At 37.8% G+C, this 22,758-nt stretch overlaps 3 protein-coding genes across 5 annotated transcripts; 2 read left to right on the top strand and 1 right to left on the bottom strand.

Moving 5' to 3' along the window:
- Positions 1-31: 31 nt before the first annotated feature.
- LOC146478646 (uncharacterized) lies at positions 32-5,349 on the top strand. The gene is made up of 9 exons (XM_085112241.1): positions 32-240; positions 345-438; positions 1,467-1,669; positions 1,991-2,108; positions 3,062-3,165; positions 3,741-3,788; positions 3,950-4,005; positions 4,236-4,303; positions 5,152-5,349. The coding sequence occupies exons 1-9, from the start codon at positions 133-135 to the stop codon at positions 5,268-5,270; spliced, it is 918 nt and encodes a 305-aa protein (XP_084968367.1). The 5' UTR covers positions 32-132; the 3' UTR covers positions 5,271-5,349.
- Positions 5,350-5,758: 409 nt separating this feature from the next.
- Positions 5,759-22,682, bottom strand: LOC146478644 (centriolar and ciliogenesis-associated protein HYLS1-like). Of its 2 annotated transcripts, none has more exons than XM_085112234.1 (9): positions 22,563-22,682; positions 10,515-10,649; positions 10,291-10,388; positions 9,362-9,569; positions 8,436-8,597; positions 7,248-7,311; positions 7,070-7,151; positions 6,750-6,779; positions 5,759-6,069 (listed from the first exon to the last, which is right to left on the bottom strand). In XM_085112234.1, the coding sequence occupies exons 1-9, from the start codon at positions 22,663-22,665 to the stop codon at positions 5,968-5,970; spliced, it is 984 nt and encodes a 327-aa protein (XP_084968360.1). In that variant the 5' UTR covers positions 22,666-22,682; the 3' UTR covers positions 5,759-5,967. The 2 variants fall into 2 exon arrangements, with proteins under 2 accessions (XP_084968360.1, XP_084968359.1); XM_085112233.1 differs by lacking the exon at positions 22,563-22,682 and adding an exon at positions 10,955-11,089 and having other exon boundaries at positions 5,767-6,069.
- Positions 11,219-17,793, top strand: LOC146478645 (ribonuclease Oy-like). 2 transcript variants are annotated; one of them, XR_014865149.1, is made up of 11 exons: positions 11,219-11,323; positions 11,461-11,530; positions 12,271-12,346; positions 12,783-12,868; positions 13,575-13,647; positions 13,855-13,922; positions 14,650-14,763; positions 15,454-15,502; positions 16,298-16,369; positions 16,874-17,231; positions 17,315-17,793. XR_014865149.1 is itself a non-coding variant. In XM_085112235.1 (10 exons), the coding sequence occupies exons 2-10, from the start codon at positions 11,463-11,465 to the stop codon at positions 17,015-17,017; spliced, it is 750 nt and encodes a 249-aa protein (XP_084968361.1). In that variant the 5' UTR covers positions 11,219-11,323; positions 11,461-11,462; the 3' UTR covers positions 17,018-17,793. The 2 variants fall into 2 exon arrangements, 1 of the variants encoding a protein (XP_084968361.1); XM_085112235.1 differs by having other exon boundaries at positions 16,874-17,793.
- Positions 22,683-22,758: the final 76 nt, after the last annotated feature.

The raw sequence follows: 22,758 nt of genomic DNA, 5'->3' as shown, positions 1-22,758 counted from the left end.
CATGTAACTGTCATTAATCTCACAGAAAATCTATCATGGCGGACTTGTAAGGTCAGGTTGTGGACACGGTTTCTTCGTTTCTCCTAGATGCTGCCTTGAGAAAAGAAGAAGTGTTTGAGAATTTGGACTGTAATGGCGTTAGCTTCCCGGTTTCTAAGGTGTGGTTCATTTCTGGGATCATTTCGCCACCTGATCAATGGTAATCTTGCTAGAACAAGTCTACTTCAATGCTGCCTGCAGGTCAGTAAACTAACAAATCATGAAAGTTTAGTGGACTAAAGAGGATGTGGCCTACTATAATTAACTGATATAGTGTATAAAACAACCAGTGCTTCACATTTCAGGTTCCAACGACTCGCTGGCTTAACTATAGAGCCAAGCCCCTTGCTCCAGCTCCAAAGGCCCAGCCTCTTGAGATAGAAACACTGCCTTGCTATGGTAAGTGAAAATACTGTCGCATTAAAAGTGCAAATTCCTGATTGGAATTCCTGTGATGATCCAATCACCCCCTCTCCCCCCCCCTCCCCTCCCATATCCTCCCATCCCCCTACAGTCTCATTTCCCAGAGCTGACAGAAGCACTATTTAGATGCCGACCAAACTGGGTTGCAAGTCATTGCCGGCCAGTCGGCAAAGGATGGTGAAATTCAACAAGATCTTGCTCATGCAGCAGCATTTTCTGAAAGTAGAGCATGAACTTGCCATGCTCTTCAGACTGGATTGCCAGTTTGGAAATGCATAATTTAAGCTCAAAGCTGTGCACTAAAAAACCCCTGCATTTACACTTACTGATATTTTCAATGTTTATAATAAATACAAGATAGTTTCTAACGGCAAACACAAAAGACCTAGTCAAGGTGAGGGAAGGATACACATAAATAGAAAGAGAGAAAAAGAAGGAAGGTTATATTTACCAACTGTTATCTTTTTAAGTATTAACGGATAGTGCCTACTACTACAGAAGTATTTTCGCACAGTTTATGACTATACGGGAAAAGCAGATCTTAGTAAGGGTTATTGGAATCCAAATAGAAAATTGGGGGTAACCACGCATTTTTTAGAGACAATTAAGCAACAATAATTCTAGAACGCTGTAAAATATATAGGAAGGTATGGCGTTTTTTTCCAAATTGAAGCCTTGTTATCTCTGATAAATGTATGGTTTTCCCCCAATTTTCTTTTTGGAAACCAAGAGCCCTTACTAAGTTCTGCTTTCTCTGCACAGTTTTAAACCACACAAAAATATATTAGTAGGCACCACCCATAGCAAATCTGAGTGTCTCGAGATGCGCAGAATGTATGCGCAATAACAAAAGTAGGCACCCTCTTTAAATATATACAACATGGAGAAGTGAACATATTGTGTCTTTTCTGTTCTGTTGGTTAAGTTTGAGTTTGGTGGCATTCGAGCAAAAGTTGTCAAGGTTATGGGAAATAAATTAAAAGTTATCTTATTTTATTTGTCAGGTGTGTTTAGTACAAGTGTTTGCAGTTTTCTTGCCGAGAGAGATTATGAAAACCACAACTCAGAAATTCTGGCTTGGGTGACATCATTTACAGGGGAAAATACTCTGGGATTTGTAGAGCTAAATGAGTTTGTTTTTGGAGCAAACCCAAGGATTGACATCTTACACAGAGTTGTGGTTTGGCAGAGGGCAAAAAGAAGGGCCGTAAGTGAATTACATTTTGTTTCTAATTATTATAATAATATTTTTATTCAATAAATTAATGTTTTTTAATTTTTATTATGCTATGGATGTCAATCAAATTTCAGAACAAATCAAATTATATATGATTCATGATGACATAGAATGGATTCTTAAAGAATAATTTAACAAAATGTATCCCAGTCAACCAATTACAATCTAAGAACACAAACCTTTGAACTACATGTAAATTCCTTTTGTTCTGAGTAAACTAGTGAAAAGTACAGGAAATCAAGAGTAATTTTAAAACTTTTTTTTGCAAAATTATGTATTTTTCCTGTATAGGGCACAGCTTGTGTAAAGACTCGAGCAGAAAAGAGGGGTGGTGGAAGAAAACCATGGAAACAGAAGGGAACAGGAAGAGCTCGGCAAGGCAGCATAAGAGCTCCTCATTTTATTGGTGGTAAGCTATCTGTGTACTATACAGTGAAAATTAAACTGGTATCTACTTGCCACAAATTATGCAACTGCAGAGGAAACCTTAACAGAACAAATGGATTGTCTGCAGTATGAGCTCCCTGGTTAATAAAATTTATTATTATTATTATTGCTCGCCTTGACTAGCTCTTGCTAACCGCAGGCAGTGTACATTTCTTGTAAGATTTATGTCAAGAATTAATAAACTGAAATTCTTGCAAATTTGATTTGTGGAAGGGCAGTCCTGATGGAAATTATTTCTTTGGTCTCATCATTTATTTTCTTTCCAACATTATAAAGCAAGCTCCTGGCATTATTTAACCCTTTTAAACCCTAAGATCAAAATTTGAATTCTCATTTGTTCCCCCTATTCATTTTCTACAGAGGTAGTGGGGAGAAGTTGATAAAATATCAAGCAAATTCATCTTGTGTGATCATGCCCGTAATTCTCATGACCACTCTGCTCTACAAAGCATTTGATGCTGATCTCTGGGAGTGATCAGCATCAAATTTCTCCTTACAATTTCACTTCTTCATCAAACATGCAAGTCATGAGAATAATGGAAGTAATCACCAAAGATGAAATGTTTTGATTTGCAAACCAATTCTCCTAATTAGTACAATAGCAAACATATGGAAAGCAGTGTGGAGAATATGCATATTAATACAGGGGCTTAAGGAAACAATATACTGTATCAGTGAATGTACAGTGTGCCTTTAGAAAAACTGTATTTGGACATGAGTCACATGTAACACACTGTTTAGTGTGCGGAACGTCGTAGATTTGACTCCTGTTAGGGACTCAAATTTTCTGTGCTGTGTCATACTTGTGAGCACAAATTGAACACTTTTCTCTGATTTAAACTATGAAGCGAGGCCGAATGTTCAACAATCTTTTTAACTGCCTCATGTACGGTAATATGTTTCCTCAAACTCTAGGTGGCCACGCCCATGGTCCCAAGCCCAAGAGCTATGATTATACTCTTCCGAAAAAAGTGAGGAGAATGGGAGTGAGAACGGCTCTGTCTGTGAGATATGCTCAGGTAAGATTTGCCATCATACTTTAATCAATTTCATACCATACTTTATGTTCATTATTATAACTTAAATGTCATTATCACTTTGGCCAAGAGGTTTTAAAATTTAATGCTTAAAAATTGATTTTTTAGCTTGCTCTGAGGCTAAATTGCCAGCAGTTTAATAATTGCCAAATCCCTGGCAATTTAGCCTTCAGTATAAAAAGCTAAGTAAACATGAATCAACATTTAATGCAGAAGGTCCTTCTTTTGCAAAAGGCCAAAAAGGCAGTGCTATAGACCCCATGCAAAAATGGCTTACATTTTTAAAAATGTTCTTTTTTTACATTCAAATTAGCCTTACTAACCTCATTCTTGAGTTTAATATTTCACCCTGAACGAGGCTAGTGAGGCTAATTTGAATGCAGACAAAAGAATATTAAAATGTCAGCCATTTTTGCATAGGGTCTATTATTATACCTCTTTCATATGACAGCCCTTAACTAAACCTCATAACTCACAAACAGATACCTGTAACTGATTGAAAGAAGCGTATACATTTTTTCATAAATAAAACTGCTGGCAATTTTAATTTTTTACAGGGTGACCTACACATTGTTGACTCCTTCAAGGATATCGAGAGTGAAAGGGTAATAAATTCTAATCACACACTTTTAGCAGCGTTGTATGTTTCCACTTGTTAGCTTTTTCAGTCTCCATGCCTCAGAAAGTGTTTCACTTTACTCTTTCAAACCATTCCAATAGATGACATAATCTGACTTGTGTAACTCTTACTGAATCTTATTTGCAGGATTTAATCCCACTTCTGGAGAAGAGAGGCTGGAGTAATGCCGTTCTCGTTGATTCGTAAGTTCCTCACACAAAGATGGTTGTATTTATTTGCAGAAGGGGTGGGATGGGAAGAGACAGAGTGTCTGTATTTCCATCTTCCTGTATCCGAAGGCCTTGGTGACCTTAAAATAGCAATTTTGACTGGAGTAAGCATCTGACACTGATGTTTCAGATTTATGCAACTCAACCTCCTCATGTTTGTATGCGTTTACTAATAAATTTAAAATGCTCTGTTCCAAACATAGAGAACCAAACCCTAAGCTCAAAAAAGCTGCCGTGGAGATGGATAAAGTGGATGTGATGTATAGTTTAGGTATGTAGATCAAAAATTACCCCCTTCCCCCACAATGATAGATGTACATCTTTAAAACAGTGAACCACAGATACAAGGTACTCTGACTTCTAACGTGATCACATATAAGAGGAGTTAACATCATACTTCAGCTCTCTAAAAGTCATTTTGCAGCTGACCTTCATGTTTATCTGTAACTCCTGTTTAAGGCAGACGCAATACACCTCTCTAAGGTGGACGGGTAGATCTAGCATGAATTTGTTAAAACTCCCCCCCCCCCCCCCCCCAACCAAAACAAAATTTGGGGCGAGAAATAAACTATGTTACCTGCCAATGTTTCTTACCAGAAATTTGATATTAAATAATATTTTGGAGAACGTTTTTAGTTATCACCAAAAACTACTACCCCGATAGAAAATGGTTTTGAAAATAATTCTTGGGTCCAAAAAAGTCCTTGGGATGTTTGAGAAAAGGATGCCGGATCCTGAGGCTTGAGGTCTCTGCCTTGAGACAGATTTAGAGAGTACAACTTTTTGGTATGTGACGTACTGATGGCACGCCTATGATTTTAATTGTTTTGTGTAAATGAAACCCACAACTTGTTATGCATGATAGACAAAATAACATAAAATTTTGCAACATGTTTTAAACTTCTATGACTCACAATAGGTGTAGACAATGTTGAACAACAAGAGTTGAAGACAATTTTTGTATGACGCAAGCAGTGTGCTACAGAAGTTGCATAATTATTAAAAATCGCCTTTAGAGAGTTAGCTCTATAACTTTGAGCAAATTGAACACAAGTTGTTACAAGTAATTGTGGGTAAATGTAAGTAGGCTAAACAAAATTCTTCACTTTTTCCTTTCAGCTCTGAATGTGTACACAGTTTTATATCGCAAAAACATCATTTTAACCCTGGATGCTGTTAAGGCACTTGAAGAAAGACTTTGTGAAGATGATAGAATACTTGTAAACAAGTTTGAATAATTATAGCTTTGCCGCTCTGTAAATAATAATTATTGCAGTTTTCATGATGAAATAAAAACTGAAAAATAATGTTGCATTATTTTAAACAAGTCTTTGAATACAAAGATTCTTTACATCTCCCTTTATTTTGTTTATAATACTAATATCATGCAGTGGCATAGGTTGGTTGGTTGGAGGCTCTTTGAATACAGAGGGTAAAAAAAGTAGAAAACATGATGACCTTTTCCAACCTTTGGGATGTAAACACTTTCCACAAAGCCTTCACCTCTCTTTTTAGCTATTTCACTTGTTTTGTTTTTCACCGGATTTCTGTCATGAAATTTAAACTGATTCTGATGACATCTTGGGTTTCTTTTTTTCTGAGTATGCCTGTGTCACTGATGGAATAACACACTATTCTCATCTTGAGCCCTGTGGTTGCTTTTTCTTTCCTTCAGTTCAAAATGTAAACAAGAAATCAGGGTCGGAGAAAAGGCAGTAAAACTGCTTGTGATGTTGCTAGAATCAATTATTCAAACAAACTTAAAAGACAATGAAGTCAAAGCATTTTAAACAAATGAAATAATTTATTCAAATAACTAAGCTAACCTACATGTCCGTTGAGTACAAATTCATTTTTATTACACAGCAATTTTGACAAAACTTGAAGCCACTGAAATTATTAAAAAATATTGGCTACCATGACTGATAGCTGTCATCACACTCTTGCTAAGTTTGACCTCACTTCCCACCGCAAAGCCTGTCGTTTCTTTTCTGTTGGTACTACATAGCTGTTGGGAACATAGTTCCGTTGTGGTCTCTAAAAGGTAGGAATACAAATCTATGTCAGAACAAATCTTTCATTATACCTACATTATACTATACCATGACTACTGCAAGAGCAGAACTGAAAAAAACTATTTTTTAGTGTAAAATTGGCCAGCACAGAAAATTTTACTTGCTTGATGAAATCTTCAAAACCTCCCTTAGGCTATCAATTTTTCTTCCAAGCATTTGAGGCATATAAAAATGTGAAAATTCACTTCCAGTGGGGTACAACACCATGCAATTTCATGAGAACACTGGGGATAGTATAGCTGTGTAGTCAATGCAGGATCACTACGTTTGCCTGCAAATTCTCTATTCCTCATTTTTTTCGTTGTGAGCATTGAACATTCCCGGTCATAATTTCATCCACAGAGTTTTCTTCTTCTGCACATGAAAAACAACTGAGGAAAAGAGGAACCACAAAACTAGTGATCTTGTATTGAGGTCATAGCCCCATTATGCCCAGTCTCCTGTTTTGCATGGTATTGTATGTCATCGGAAATGAATTTCATGTTTTTATACATCTCAAAGTGGAGGAAGAAAAATAAATAGGGAATTCTTTTTTCGATTTTCATACAAGAACAACATGAAGATTTGATCAAACAAGTCACATACGCTTTAATACTAATAAATGACATACCATCACATGGTTGCAATAACATTATTACATACCTCAAACACATTACACTGCAACATTTTTCCCTGAGAAAGTGAGAACAAAAGAGTTAGAAGATACAGTTTCAGCCAGTGAATTGCCCTGGTGTCATTTTAAACATCACACTGCTGCACTGCATACAGGCCCAATATTAATTTTGTCACTGCTGGTTAAATTTGGTAAATATTGTTACAAATAAGCTTTTGGCATCCAGTCTGAAACCATTATGCAGTGCAAAACTTGTTTACTTGTCCATTTTGAATTATTATTATTATTATTATTATTATTATTATTATTATTATTATTATTATTATTATTTTGTATTTTGATAATTTACCCTGACATTCCAGCGGAGGTTTTTGTGGCTTTTTTCTCCAGGTGCTTTGTTAGCCTGCCATTCACCCTTGAACTGATGATACCTGAAATTTAGATTTACAGAAAAAAGTGAACATAGGTTTATTTGGCTGCAAAGAATTAATAAAATTATAATAATTACAAATGTTATAAGTTCAAACCTTGACACAGGATCAGTTTTCTTAATCTGTCGTGTGTGAGGGTGACGAGTGGAGGGTCTAATAACTGAAAACAGAAAAAAGAAACCTGCTGTTAGGATGAATTTATATATTTTAGCATTTTTGGGGAGCACTTCAGAAGAAAAATACACTGTATCACAGCTAATCATGTCATTGTGGATCTATTCCATTGTTGTTGATATATATATAAAAAAAACACTCTCCTCAAAGCAAAATGAATGCAATTAACAAAATGAAAGGGAAAAGTTGACATTTGTTAGAAAATTTTGGCAGGTAATCATTAGCCTCTAGCCATTGATTGTATTTTTATTTCAAAGCTACCTTCAGTTGGGGAATGATGTTCTAAATAGTCAGGTCCAGAGAACTTCCATGATATACACTACAGTGAACAACAGCCTCGACCATCCCCAGGATCTCAATACCTGATCCCCTGAACATTCTTTAAATTAAGATGCTGTACTGACAAAAATAAATTTATTTACTAGAAATACGTGACTCGCAAAACCTCGCAAAGCTGGGGCTGGGTGGAAAGCCATTTTTACTCGTATTGTAGCATCAAATGAGGAGATTAAAAGGTTTCTGAACATAACAACTGTTTTGATGAGCATGGTCTTTTCGAGGTTCCACAGGCTAGTTTGCGGTTGAAAATCTATTTCTGACACGACGAAATGAACAACGTGCGTGAAGCGCTGTCGTGCTCAATGAATTTGTTTCCCACGGAAATTTATTTTACCGCGGCGACAAAATGTGTTTTTTCTTCAATGCAATCTTTCACGAAAAAAGATTTCTGGAAGAAAGGGAAAAGATTCTTGAGAGATAGTTCTGTATCTAGTGAATATTGATGAACATTAGAGTTGAAATTTGATGCAGCACGCAAACTTTCCCGATGTATGCAAATTTTGCTCCAGACGATGCCAGACAGTCTGACATCATTCATACTTTGTTTTTCACTGTTGCTAGGCAACAGTGCGGACACCTTCAACGAAATATATAAATATATTTTTGTGCTCGAATTCGCGCGGCTTAGCTCCACTCGGGCCAGCTCGGCCTGACAAATTTATTAGCCTCGCTTCGCGAGGAACTACTCAGTCAATGTCATGGTTTTCTATTTCCCTTTCAAGTAGTTGAATTACTGAGTGTTTAAGTTGCCTATGATGTTACGCTTCTTACAGGAAGGTAATAAAGCTCTGTCGGCATGATTTTCCCACGGCCTGTAGTCACTTGGTTCAGTAGAATCTTCACTCCCCACACTGATGATGTCTGCATTGTCAGCCTCTTCAGTACGTATGGGAAGGTCTCGTATTCTTTGCTCTAAATCAGATATGTCTGTAACTAAAAACAACATGATAATAGAACTTTATTATTAAATATGTTTTCCGTACATAAATGTAAATAATTAAACCTGATTCACGCTCGTATGGTCAGGCTGCATAACCTCAAGCACAAGTTAGAAAAGAAACAGATTACTGTTCTTGTGCTCATGACATCTTAGCTGATTAATGCTAATCCCTGATTAAAAGTTGACCAAGGTTTTCATTTCACTCATTAAAAATGTCTTAGAAAGCTAATTATCCCTATAAACTCCAAACCCAACCATAACACTAAGTTACTCCAATCTTGTCCTACCCTTCAAAAATTCACTAAAAATTCATAAGCCCATTGACCTATCAAATGGTTGATAAAACATCACGTGCAGTGGTTTTATATCCAATAAAACCTCCTTATTAGTATGCGGTGTTTAATGTTTTTCTTATATGCTAATTTCCAGCATTCACAAAAGCATCATTGTTATGAACTCTCTTGACACATGCTTTTCCAGGAATGTTTTTGAAGCCGTTCAAAAAACTTGCAGCACAGGTTTTATCGGGTCTTAAACCACTCGGCTGCGCCTCGTGGTTTTAAATCCCGATAAAACACTGCTGCTCATGTTTTAAACATAACCTAATCCTAGTCATAGCCCTAATCCTAAACCTAACCCTAACTCTAACACTTGGTGATTGTGTATCATAATTTACAGCCATTTTAGGTTATTAATTAAAAATGCATAATTAAAGCACATGGGATAGCTGTCAATTTACATCCATTATAAAACTTACCAGAATCAGTACTAGCAAATGACTCATCAAACACCCTAGATTCACCATTCTTTTTTCTCATCACTTTCCTTTTAATGTTTCTACTTCCTGGCCTGGAAGGCTCTTGAGGTGAACTCTCTGCAGTGGAAGTTGATTCGGCTCTCACCGTGACAGGACCCTTCACTGGATAATACTGCATGTTCTCTTTTCCAAAGGCCTGATGTCCTGTCTAATTTTGAGAAGGAACAGGAATTGATTACTTCATAGGAAAGTCCTCCGCTTTTATTCCAAACTTGACTCATCATCATGAACAGAAACTCGTTTCTTTTGAAAGCTTATGAATGTCCACATTATGCATTATCCAGCAGAGTCCATCTCCATGACCACCAAATTTTTTTGTTGAATAAATTTAAGCTTGGCCTGAGACAGAACACCATGAACTAAATTGGATGTAAGACTAAGGATGAAACTTGGACTTTCAGATTGTATCTAAACAAGTAGACAATAAGATTTCTTATTAAGGCTGGTTCACACTGGTGAGGGACAGAAACGGAGTCTGAATTGGAAGCGTGAGGAACTTCTGTTCCAGTGCGAATCAAAAAATGAATCAGAATCGCAATTGTAAGCTTGATGGAATAGGAATCACAAGGATCACAACATTTGCTTTTTCTTCCAATTCCACTTCTGATTTCTGTCGCTTGTGATCAAGTGTAAAATGGTTGATCAGAAACGGATGCGCAAGCAGAAGAATTAACCAATCACATAGCTCATTCCCAATCCCTTAATGTGAGATTTAGAACAGAAAGCATAGCGGCCTTCTGCCATAATTTTTTGTACAATTTCTGCTTCTGTCATATCGATTCATACTAAGCCAGAAGATTGCTCTGATTCAGACTTCGATACCGAGTTCTGCTTCTCGCGCTAGTGTGAACCAGGCCTTACTAGCCTACCTTGGTCAGCTGTGGTGCCGTTTTAGGTCTTGGAAATGCCGTGTCCTCCAAAGGAGATCTATATCTGTCAAGCACAGAATGCCTTTCTCTACTGCTGCCTGAAAATTACATTTAAAGAATATAAATTTAAAAAAAAAAACAAGGTTAAGCAGTTTTAACACTAGCTGGAGATAATAGATTTTCTAATACGTGGGAATAATTGATGGTTCATAAAATTTTCATACCATTTGATGATGGTGAGGTTTCATCTTTGCTCTCTTCCAAGTAACTGTCAGTATAGTAGCTGTCACTAGTTGATGAATGTAGATCCCCTCTTGCCCTCGATTCTGCTCTTTCAGCTTCAATCAGATGTTTAAGGTCTACAAAAACAGACAACATGAAAGAAAGTACAGATACAACAGATACAACACAAATTCTTCAGCTAATACAAAGTTACATAATTTGATCGAGCTTAGGATCGGACATGTAGATGAACTATCTCTGCGCAAATTAAGCACTTGTGCACTTCAAAGTAACGTATTGATGTACTTATTTTACGAAATACACTGAAAAGGTAAAGGTTGATTGTATTCTTAACGTATAAACTTCCCACATTAAAACTTTCAATCAAACATGAAGATTGATATCACCATGAGCTTCCAATATACAAGCACTTGTAACAAACCTCTTTGGAATTGCTTCAACTTATCAGCGGGTATGTGTGAGTATCCAAGTTCTTCTAGCTTTCTTCTGATCTCTTCTTCAGTGAAATCGTAACTCTGTGCCATGATAACCTTGTTTGCATGCAAACAGCAATTCACGTTCTGTTCTCAGTGTTCTTGAAATCAACGTCAACGGTAGTTTCTAGTGCCCAGGCTGCCCCGTGTTCCAGTGCGGTTAACCGGTAACCGAACAATGGACAAAAACATTTCCACAGGACGCAGTTGGGGATTCACGTGAGGATAAAGAAGTCAAATGTCAAAGCCGTGAGGAGTAAGCCATCCATCTTGACGTTGTCCCGGTCTTTCATGCAAGGAAGTTGCGTTGTTCTGAGGTAAAAGGTTTCAGCTTCCATTCATAGCGATTCATACTTTGCGCTGTAGTGATGTGATCATCAATCATGGAGAAGCTATGATATAACAACTTACGAGAAAACGTCAATGAAGTTGTTGTTTTTAAAATCCTTTTCAGGAATGATGTTCGTGCGAGGTTTTGTGCTAGCTTTGCTTTGTCATACGACTGTCTCCTTCAAGCTGTTTGGGTAAATATGATAAGGTTACTAATGTTGTTGAACTCCCCATAAGCTTACTAGTAGAGGCTGAAGTATTTTTATTTAACCTATTTTATTCTACCCATTGCATGCTGGAAGAGAAAATCGATTAATTTTGCGGCAGCATATCTTTGGAAGCGTCTAGACAGATCCTTTTCACGATTCCAAAATGGAAAATTGCTTTCGACACTCAACTGTAAACCCCATGCACGTACTGAGTTCGTTCATTTGGATCGTAACTGCATGTTCGTGCGGTCCCGGCCGATGAATAGGTTCAGTTTTGAAAAATTTTATTGCTTTGGGACTCAGGTCTGCAAAAAGGTGGGTGGCGAAACTATATATCTTTTATTTCACGTGCAAATAGTAAGGGATAAAAAAAAATGTTTGGTCTTTGCAGAATTAATAAGTATCGGGTAGTATGGAAATTTTGCTATCCATTTGCGTTTGTCAGACACTTTAAGTTACTTTTTTTTAATTTGGTCAGCCCTTGACAGCCTTTGTTATCAATAAATTATTATGAAATGTTGTGCAATAATATTATAATATTATTATAATATTATAAATTATTTACACGTCATTCTCTTGATTTCTAAGTTGCATGCTCCGCCCAAAATGTGGAGAGGGGGGAGGGGGGAGTGGGGGGTTGGGGAAGGACATACATAAACTACACATAATAACTTACATCAGCCTTATTAAAAACTCATTTGATGTTATTATCTTTTAATCAACAGAACAGATTATGGTGCTGACTTTAACCTATTCGTTTTTACTCAATGGTGGCCTCAAACACAATGTCAAATTGAAAATGTAAGTGTTTCCCCTGGGGAGGGGGGGAGTAACATAACCCCCATGTATGAGTATGTGCCACTACCCCTTCCCCTCAAGGGGTAAGGTCTTTAAGCCATTTTGGTCTGAAAAAATAGGTAATAATAGATTTTATATTTTTGGTATGAAAGTCTCAAAACTCACAAAAAAGACATTGGGGAGGGGGTGTTTGGAAAACTCCAGAACTTTGACAATAAGAAATTATTTTTGTGCTGTAAAGCCAAGACAGTTTGGAGCCCAGAGAAAACGTTCTTGTATTTCCAACTGTAATGTCCAGAATTCTAATGCAAGTGGTAAGCACCAAAAATTTTCAGCCTTAACCCTCTTCTGACCCTGATTATTTTTCTTTATAGGGTAATTTTAGTTAAACTATCAAATCTCTGTTTATATTTGTTTTGATTTTCTTTGGATATATAAGGATTATAGCTGGATGTTCACAGAGAGAAATGTGTTGAAGAAGTGCGTGCCATCTGGAATCACAAAGTGGACAATTCATGGACTTTGGTATGTAGCATCTGTTTCTCATCATTTTAATGTATGCATCATTGTCACTTTCATAAGGTATATTTTTCTTTGTTAGTACTTTCAGAGAGGCAAATGGGAGGGTTGTTTTCCTTAGGTTCCCCTTTCAATCTGGAGGTTGGGGGGAGAGGGGGGGGGGGGGGCAAGGGAGAGGAGTGATAGAGGAGTGTGTTGTGGTTCAAATTTATCCTTGGTTTAAATTTTATTTTCCTATTGTTGTTGGGTATGGTAATGTATGATAATCAGTTTGAAACAATGGAAAATGAAATTTAAACCAAAGATAAAATTGAATCGCAATAAGTTATACCATGCACTAAGGTTAGAACCCAGGAACCCAAGAAGAAAAAATCTATAGACAAAAGAGGGAATAGCCACCCTCGCAGATGTTCTTTTGACTTGTCACGCAATCTTTCCTCCTCGACGAGAAGACGTTTTGTTGGGGGGGAAAGAATGTATGATGAGCCTAAAGAGCATCTGCAAGCTGAAGGGAGGCTAAAAAGAGGGAAAAGGGATTAAAAACCTGCCTGTCACATTTGAAAATGGCAGGTAGCGGAAAATTATAAGTAAAAAATTTACAACAATAACACTCATTTTTATGTCAGGTAAAAATATCTAGTCGCATATCCACCCAGCTGGTTGAGCAGTTTGAGCCTTGCCTTAAATAACATTTCTTGGTATTTTCTTGCAGGCCTACTCTTGGGGAGAAACATGCCCCAGTGTGCTGTAATAAATCATGGCCTTTTAATGAATCAGTTATAGAGGTAATCTCAGCTTGCCAACTTACTCTCATCACAAGTTATGTTGATTCTCATTTGATAATTGTTCAAGTGGCGATGAAATAGCTACATTCCTTGACCTGAAATTATTCCTAGCTGTAATATCTTTGACTCACTATAATCAGTACAAAAATCTTCACTTTAATTTGTTATAAAAGTAGTAAATAGATCCGTGTACATCTCAATTTTCAGGATTTGAAGCCTAAGATGGAGCTTCAATGGCCATCTTTTGAACCAGGTCATGATGCAAGTGGATTATGGTAAGTGGCAGCCATCAATCAATCAATCAATCAATCAATCAATCAATCAATCAATCAATCAATCAATCAATCAATCAATCATCAGTCAGTCAGTCAATCAGTCACTCAGTCAGTCACTCATGTCAGTCATTCAATCAATCATGAGTATTTAAGTCATTCAATCAAAATTATTGCATGCCAGTCAGTCAATCAATCAGTTATCTGTCACTCAGTTGTAAGTGTTGCCATTTCCATTCCCGTTTTCTGTTTCCTGTTTTTTTCCATTCCCGTTCCCGTTCTGTTTCCCGTTTCCATACCTGTTGCCGTTACTGTTACTGACAGTTTCAGTATGTTAGGCAGTCAGTACCAGTTATGGATTTAGGGGTGTCTTTTTTTTTGGTATAGAAACCTGGGGTGGAGGGCCAAATCTTTTTTTAATTCTGCAACATTTTCTATTCATCCCATACGTAAAGTTCTGGATCCGTGTGATGCATGATGCAAGACTGAGTAGGTCGGTGTGGCTGTCAAGGATCAGTCAGTGAAAACCAGGCAGTCGTCAGTCTCAGGTCTAGGGGCCCCCCTCCCTTATTTAGACAAAACCGAGGGCCATAGGTCCAAGGCGCCCAGAGAACTCGTCCCACAAGAGAAGCAATTAGAGCGTTCGTCAGTCGTTCCCTCCCCCCCCCCCCTCCCCAAACTTACCTGAAAGTCTGTTGTACAGGCCCTGATTAGCTTTTTTCTCACAAAGGAAACATGAATGGGAAAAGCACGGAACTTGCAGCACCAATCTTCCTTATTTGAACTCGGAGCACAAATACTTTGATGTCACACTGTCATTAAATGTCAAGTATGATATATACAGGTAAGAAGTGAATACATTGTAGCTAGAGCAGTTTTCAATAATTATTGAATGTGGTGAAACCAAAACCAAAGTAATCACTCTGACCAATCACAACAGATGTAAAGAGCGCAAAAATGGAGCGCGGAACTGAGAAACTTTTCACCTTTACGACAAGTTCTTACCTGTGGTAGGGCCCTTTGTGTGTCTCATTGAGAGTTCTTTTCGAACAAGGTTGAAAGTTTAAACTCTTATCAGCTCCCCGATCAGCTCTAGCTTTTTTGTCCAGGCATTTTTGCTTTGTTTGTGTTGTTTTTCTTTTTCTTTTTTTGCAACATTGCACATTTTCAGCGTTTACTTTGAACATAGACGTTGCACAGGGCCCAAATGTTCGAAAGCCAAGTTTAAGGCTTACCGGTCGTTTCAGGAAAACGACCGTGTAGCGAAACGACCGGATACCTCATCGACTATCATGCGCCGTTTGACCAGCTAATTTTAAGCTAATGATAAACATTAGTCCAAGTCAAGAATGAGGGACAAAAATCTTTTGGAAGAATCTGTATTGATTAGTAATTTAACTCGACTGTAAAAGTTCACACCAATCCAGGATTAACTTGATCATACTTTGAACAACTGGGTCCAGTGCAGTCAAGACCATCAGTTAGGATAAATCTATATTAATTGCTTTTTTTAATTATTTTTCTAACTTTCTAGTGCCCTTGCAAACAATGGCATTGTACCATCAAACGACAAGACTTACCAGGTTAGACCATGTCAAGAGCACTATAGTATTGGACCTCAGCTTCTCCAGCCTTTCCTTGTCTACTCGGAACTGCCTCTGTTTACTGTGGCTGTTTGCATGGAGGGAGGAAGATCCTAAAAGGCGGATCATCCTAGCGCCATATGTTTTCTGTGTTCAGTTTACATGCAAAAAGTTGTACTTGGCCCTAGAGCTAGAATCTCTCTAGTGCTAGAATCTTCCTAGCTGAGAGAAAGGAACATCGTAGCACCATGTCAACTACCATCGCTCGGATGGTCCAAGTAGTAGGGACAAAAAACAAGCATGGCGGCGGCCAGGCGTTCATCAGCTGTTAAAAGCCGACAATTTTCTGCTTTTCCTTCTCCACTTGGTAACCACTCCGGCCGAAATTCTTGCATCTAAACCAAACGAAAAGTTGTTTCGCCTTCTATGATCTTCCTAGTGCTAGGATCTTCCTTCCTCCATGTACCAAACAGCCCCTTACAATGGCTTGTTTGTGTGCAAAGGCGAGACGCAAGGGAAATCTCCAAAAAGCGGCAAGACGTGTGCACGAGAATTTCAGGACTGATAGCAACGACGCCCGTCTGAAATTATGAAATTATGATTGATCAAAAAATATGTGGTCGAGGTCAAATAAAATGACTCAAGCTCGAAATGTTTATAACATCCAAGCCTCTGCGAAATGGCTCGACTTTGACATTTGAAAATTGCAAATGAAGGAATTACCCATTAGTCTGACAACACTTTACTTATATTTTCCATTTATTTTATAATTATTATTTTTTTAATTTTGTGCAGGTGAAGGATGTTGAAAATGCCCTTTTCGAATCCTACAAGGCTCATCCCAAAGTATATTGCCTTCCTGTGAAGGTAAGAAGAAATACCGCTTGCTCTTTAGTAATCACCCGGTTTATTTCAATTCAACGAAATGTTCTGACAATGAATTTTCTTTGTCGAAAGCAGTTGCGAGCTACGTTAACACATCTAAGAAGAAACTAACTAGCGAAAACTAGCCGTTCCATGTTTTTCTAATTCCGCTCTTTATACAGGTTGTACATTTTCCTGTACTTTGTATTTTCCCGTGTTTGGCAAGGACTTGGCTACATGATTGGTTCATATCGTTTACCTAAGCCTAAGAAACCTCGCGAAATTTGTGTTGCGTCAAACAAACCTCGGATGCAGTATACAAACAAGAATCTACATTCGAAGCGAAAATATCAAAACGAGCAAGCTTGCTTCAAGAAGCGAACAGTTTTGCGAAAGTTTTGCTTGAGCCTGAGGAAACTTGCTCTGAGGCGAAAAAGTGTCGTCTAAAGTCGAACCAAGGAAGACTACTCTTCGGCTAACTTCTGTGGCTTTTTCCTTTTTCTCTAGGGCTCGGATCAGATGTTAAGCTATGTTGAACTGTGCCTGGATAAAGAATTGGCCCCGATAAATTGTCTGAACAGCACTGCACAGTGTGATTACGGCCAACGCGTACAGTATCCACCTATTGTTCACCTGTATGAGTTGGTGTAAAGACTTTCTGTTAACCAATCAAATCTCGATAACTAGAGGGCGGGCAGTAGTGATAATTGAGTGAATTTGACTTGTTGGAAAAAGAGTAGGTTGATCCTGGGTTTAGAAGATTCAAAATGCAAAATGTAACGTGTTGTTTGAAACACAATGAAGTTGTCAAATGAGTTAGGAGGTCTTTGAAGATAGGTCAAGATATAACGAAGTAGATAAGTTTGTTTTTGACTACATGTGCAAACTAAAGACATTTGAAGCTAATGCAACGAAGGAAGTTTCCTTTGTACGCCGGCCAACTCCAAGATGAGTTGCGGTGGCCAGTTTTGTTTTAGTTTAGATTCGATAAACATCCGTTTACCGTTTCAGGTTAAATAATAGGTTGGACCATCTAAAGATCTCAACATTTATTTGTCGTTTGGTATTTTGGCAAAGCACTTGCTTCTTACATATGCTGTAGGTAAAAATTTAATGATTTAAGGCAACAAAACGGTGAATGAGTTGATCAGAGAACATTAAATATTATGCGAAAGTTGGTCAGGCCATACAGAAAAAGATGTTTTCGCGGAAGAAAAATTACGATCTCGTGCTATCTTTAATTAATTGTTTGACTTTAAAAATATACAATAACAATTTCAAATTTTAAATTTGGACTCGAAATGGGTTGATTTTTTTCTTAAATTGTCAAAGACGGCAAACGTTTAATCTATGAGAAGTGTACCGTTCTCAGTGTATTGTCGTTATGGTTCAGTGGAATAATAAATACAAATGATTTGTTATGCATCGATAGAGTACTTTTCTTCAGTCTGAGACTCCAAGAATCGCACTCGGCAGAAGAGTAGCGTGGTCGCGCGAAAAGTCTTCAAGAAAGTCTCGTGTAATCTCGAATTTCCCCATGGCCATTTTTATGTCGCCCCATGTAACGGAATCCACAGAGGTATTGGATTCCGGATTCCATCCCTCTGGATTCCGGATCCCGACCCTCTGGATTCACTGGATTCCGGATTCCAAGCCTCTGGATTCCGGATTCCAATAATTTGGAATCCAGATTACGGCGTCCTTGGTTCTACTCGTATTTTCAACTCTGGTACTAGTGTAATAATTTAAACAAAACACATACCTTTATCCCATATTGTAGTGGAACAATAAGTCATGATTCCGTTGGGAAAAAACACAGATACCCTCTCATAGAACAAAACATTTCGAAAACGTCATTCTGCAATTCCTATATACCATTTACATGATCAACAAATATCGAACAACGTCACATGTAGTATTCTGGCAATTCCTATATACTATTTACATGGTCAAAAAATATCGAACAACGTCACATGTAGTATTTACTGGCAATTCCTATACTGTTTACATGATCAACAAATACCGAACAACAAATATTGACGGCTAATGTTCAAACTTAGTTACAATATATTACGTAACTTTCTGCATAAATCAGTGGCATCAATGGAAAGTTGAAATGATGCACAAGCTATAAATCTAAATGTTCGTTCCTTAGTTTATTAGGAAAATGATTTCCCTTAGAAATTAATGCACGTCACAAAAATGAGAAAGCTTTTGTCATTTGATTCTTACGAAGTGCGTTAACTAAATTTAAAAAGTTCTACTCATCGTCGACTTGAGCGTTACAGTAAAGATCATGATGAGCGGCGCTTTTTGAAAGGGTTTTGCTTTTGAGTCTTTCATTAAGCATGATTGCGAATGGTTGCTTATTATATTAAAGCCTGGTTCGTTTCACTAGCGAAATATGCACAAGTATATGCATAACATCGCTATGTCATTGTCAAAGCGAGCATATAAGCAGAAGTATAAAAGCTTATAATGGTTGCTTATTATATTAAAGCCTGGTTCGTTTCACTAGCGAAATATGCACAAGTATATGCATAACATCGCTATGCGAGCATATAAGCAGAAGTATAAAAGCTTATAAAAATCCAAAATTTCCCTTTTTGTTATGCTTCCTATTATGATTATGTTCCTCTTATGTTAGGGAAAACCACATATGCAAAGCATAACCAGAAAGGACTATTACATCTAATAATATAACAATCCTTCTTGGTCTCTTTCGCATAAGCTCTCACATGCATTTATTAAAAGGTGGCTGTTCAAAGCATCATGCTTATGTGTGTATTTCGGGCCTGTTTTCAATGACTTAAAGTCGTATGCTTTCGCTTCCGCTTATGTCCCTAGTCAAAACTCACAAAACTAGGCATAAGGAGGGCGCGTTACCTCTTCCATCCCGTGCATGAGACTTCTATAATTGTCGCTACCAAAGATTTTTGTGTCAGATCGGAGAAAGGATAAGTCTTTCTCTGTAGCAAGACAGCCACGGGTATTAAAACATGAAGGAACTTCTTCAGGGGCGGATCCAGGATTTTTGAAGAGGGGGTGGCTGATGCGACAGAACGATATCGGAAATTACGATGATAATCAATACAGCAATAAAATAGTACTATATCGTGATTTTATTTGTAGAGTAAGATTATATTTTACGTATAGTAGGCTGTGATCACAAACAAGCAACTCTTTCTGTTATTACTGCGTTCCTTAGCCACGCGTGAAGTGATCTTTCAGCCTCCGTGCTTCCCATCTGTAGCATCGCAAGGATCGTTAAAAGTTCTCGGATATTAGGAAAGAACATGTTATTAGCACGTGTCTAGGCAGGTTATTGAAACTTCGTCTGACACTGCTTGACGCTTCCAGTAATTGGTCCAGCGAAACAGGTCCCTTTTAAAGGTTGGCGGAAGTTACCGGAGTACGTGATCTCACTTCTGTTGCCATAATTTACCAATTTCATCCAAGGCTTCTTTGCACTTCGTGACGATCACAGTAGGAATGAGAGCACAGAGTTCGTAATGGGCCTACTTTTGTTTGCTGAAGCGAGATTTCAGTTCGCGGAAAATTATGTCCAGTAAAGGTAATGCCAGTGTTCGCTTCCAGTACTGTACCACTGAATCTGTTGGGAGTGTTATCCCAATTCCGCTGTCTACTGCAAATACACGGACGTTGTTCTGTAGACCCCACTAGTTCTGAAAGAGTTAAGACCTTTTCGTACAAGCGTTCAAACGACGACTTTTGATTTCATTTCCAGTATACTTCAACTAGGTGGCCTTGTAGAGCAGTAGCGAATGGTCGCATTGGTTCCAAAAGTTCCTTTGCGCAAATAAAGCTCAAATATGTGAGATGTTGTCATGGTGTGCCTCAGTCCATTGTTTTAGTGTATGTGTGTCCCAGCTCCATTCTTCATCATTCGAGTAAAAGCGTTCGTCGAGTCATTTGTGATACTTTGGATTGAGATACTTTGGATCCCTTTTATATTTCAACCTTAAACGACCCTGAAGAGGGGGTTGGCTAGCCACCCAATCCACCCCCCCCCCCCCCCTGGATCCGCCCCTGCTTCTTCGTAATGTTTTAACACAGCTTTTAATTGGTAAATTTTATGTATGAGCCCATGATAGGATTTTGAATAAGCCGTGCCACCAGCAGAACTGGCAGAGAAGGCGGAATCCATATGAAAGCACGGAATAGACAGACAAACGGAAAGAAGAATGAACACAAAGCCGGAACCACATAGGACATTGAATGACTAAGTTAATAACCAGACAAGATGTCCCGAGGGCACAAGGCAAAGTGAACATACACAACCGAATATCCGCACGACCGAAGGAACAGTACCAATTGCCAATTTCACGGTTGTTTTTCCGAATTGGGGGGTTTCTGGTTTTTCTAACACTATAAAAAGGGTGATTGTAGACAATGTTGTAGACAATTATTAAGTTATCGAAAGTTAGCTATCATAGCTAACTGCTCGAACTAAACTCTGAGCTAGAATTAACAGTTTACGTTCAATTATTTCTTTGCGTCGAAACGTTTACTTGTAAAGAGTCAAAATGGTGTTTTATTCTACTAGTAATTCAAACAAAGCACTGTAAATACTTGCTCTTTAACCATCAGTTTTACTTGAGTTTTACCGACCATTGTTTTTCTGAGTATGTCAAAGACCTTAGATCGATTAGCGTTTTGAGCTTTTGGACTCTTAAGAAAGAGAACATCGAGAAAAACAATAAAACGAAAAGCCCATAAAAATGAAATAGTTTTTAATTAATCTGCCTCGTCGACGATTCACTTTTCTGATTTAAAGTCGTATATCAACGGATCAAAATGAAAAATGGAGCCCCAAAACTACAGAAAACTGTTCCCTCGAGTTTTTCTTAAAGTTAACAAAGTTTCTTCTGCAGAAATGTCGAGAAATTCAAGGATCAACAAGTCATTCAAGCTTCTGAAGTTTCATTTTGCTTCTAATTTCGGCTTCAACTACTTTTTGCTTTGTTCTAATAAATACTCTCAAGAATCAGACTCGAGATCGATCGAGAAGTCACTTTAATTTTGATTTTAGGACGGGTTTTCTTTTCGGATTCTTTTTGTCTTCACTTATCCGACAAGTATTTCTTATTACAGCCTCAATCAATCATATAAACAATATCTCGAAATATCTCAAAGCTAAACTTCTGTAAACTTACCTGTCTTCCTTTGATTTGTGCTTTCCCATAACCGAAGTGAAGTTAAAAACCACTTGATTCGACTTGATACACTTCAAAAAACTTCCGATGCAAGCACTCGAAAGCAGTAGCAGTTCACGGCTGATTCGCTTTACAGACAAATGTATGGAAAGTTCAAAACACGACTGGACGCTTTCTGTCACAGCTACATCCCTCTAATTTTGTTCTTAAAATCCTTTTCCTAGTGCCAAAAGTTTCCAATTCATGAATTTTTCAGAAGCGATGTTTTATGAAAATTATTTGACATCGGATTTCCATACAAACACTGTTATTTCAAGCCTGTTTGCCTACCCGTCAAAATGGCGTCAAAAACCGTGATAAGGCCTATAATTGTCACTGATCGGGGCGATAAAATCAGTACCACGCAACCACGCACAATTCATTTTTTTTTTTTTTTCGTTCCCTTGCCTGTGAACAGTCTAAAAATCGGCGGGCCGGGCAAGCTGAGCCCCCCTCCTCCTCCGTATTAATGTACTTGTGATAAGAAATACACTGAAAAGGAAAAAATGGATTATTCTTAACGTATAAACTTCCCAAAATTAAAAACTTTCAATAAAAACAAAATGAAGATTGATATCCCGCCATAGTATAAACACAGGGAGTCCACAAAAGTTGTGAAAAAGAAATAAATTAATAAATTATTGACTTAAGTTGTTCGTTTCTTGCGGTTTCCTATAGTGCTCATTTGCATAAAATTTACGCGACAGCACTAGTGTCGTGTACTGAGTTGTGCGCGCGGATCTTACTCTGCTGACTTCAATATATATAGTAAAGTCAGCAGAGCTTAGATCCGCTCGCGCACAACTCAGTACACGACACTAGTGCTGTCGCGTAAATTTTATGCAAATGAGCACTATAGAAAACCGCAAGAAACGAACAACGAAAGTCAATAATTTATTAATTTATTTCTTTTTCACAACTTTTGTGGACTCCCTGTGGTATAAAGCTCAACTCCCAACATGCAAGCACTTGTAACAAACCTCTTTGGAATTGCTTCAACTTATCAGCGGGTATATGTGAGTATCCAAGTTCTTCTAGCTTTCTTCTGATCTTTTCTTCAGTGAAATCGAAACTCTGTGTCATGATAACCTTCTTTGCATGCAAACAGCAATTCACGTTCTGTTATCAGTGTTCTTGAAATCAACATCAACGGTAGTTTCTAGTGCCCAGGCTGCC

The sequence above is a fragment of the Pavona decussata genome, unplaced genomic scaffold (assembly GCF_977016875.1).
Source record: "Pavona decussata unplaced genomic scaffold, jaPavDecu1.1 SCAFFOLD_64, whole genome shotgun sequence".
NCBI lineage: Eukaryota > Metazoa > Cnidaria > Anthozoa > Scleractinia > Agariciidae > Pavona > Pavona decussata.
Note: the sequence above shows the minus strand (reverse complement) of the source record. Positions and strands in the feature narration are given on the sequence as shown.

Coding starts and splice junctions, on each gene's coding strand:
- LOC146478646 (XM_085112241.1), top strand. CDS start 133: ATGGCGTTAGCTTCCCGGTTTCTAAGGTGTGGTTCATTTCTGGGATCA. Junction 2,109..3,061: donor AGCTCCTCATTTTATTGGTG/GTAAGCTATCTG, acceptor CTCAAACTCTAG/GTGGCCACGCCCATGGTCCC. Junction 3,166..3,740: donor TGTCTGTGAGATATGCTCAG/GTAAGATTTGCC, acceptor AATTTTTTACAG/GGTGACCTACACATTGTTGA.
- LOC146478645 (XM_085112235.1), top strand. CDS start 11,463: ATGATGTTCGTGCGAGGTTTTGTGCTAGCTTTGCTTTGTCATACGACT. Junction 12,347..12,782: donor CACAATGTCAAATTGAAAAT/GTAAGTGTTTCC, acceptor TGGATATATAAG/GATTATAGCTGGATGTTCAC. Junction 15,503..16,297: donor CAAACGACAAGACTTACCAG/GTTAGACCATGT, acceptor AATTTTGTGCAG/GTGAAGGATGTTGAAAATGC.
- LOC146478644 (XM_085112234.1), bottom strand. CDS start 22,665: ATGACACAGAGTTTCGATTTCACTGAAGAAAAGATCAGAAGAAAGCTA. Junction 7,312..8,435: donor CAGAGCTTTATTACCTTCCT/GTAAGAAGCGTA, acceptor TTCTGTTTTCAG/TTATTAGACCCTCCACTCGT. Junction 7,152..7,247: donor AAAACTGATCCTGTGTCAAG/GTTTGAACTTAT, acceptor TCTAAATTTCAG/GTATCATCAGTTCAAGGGTG.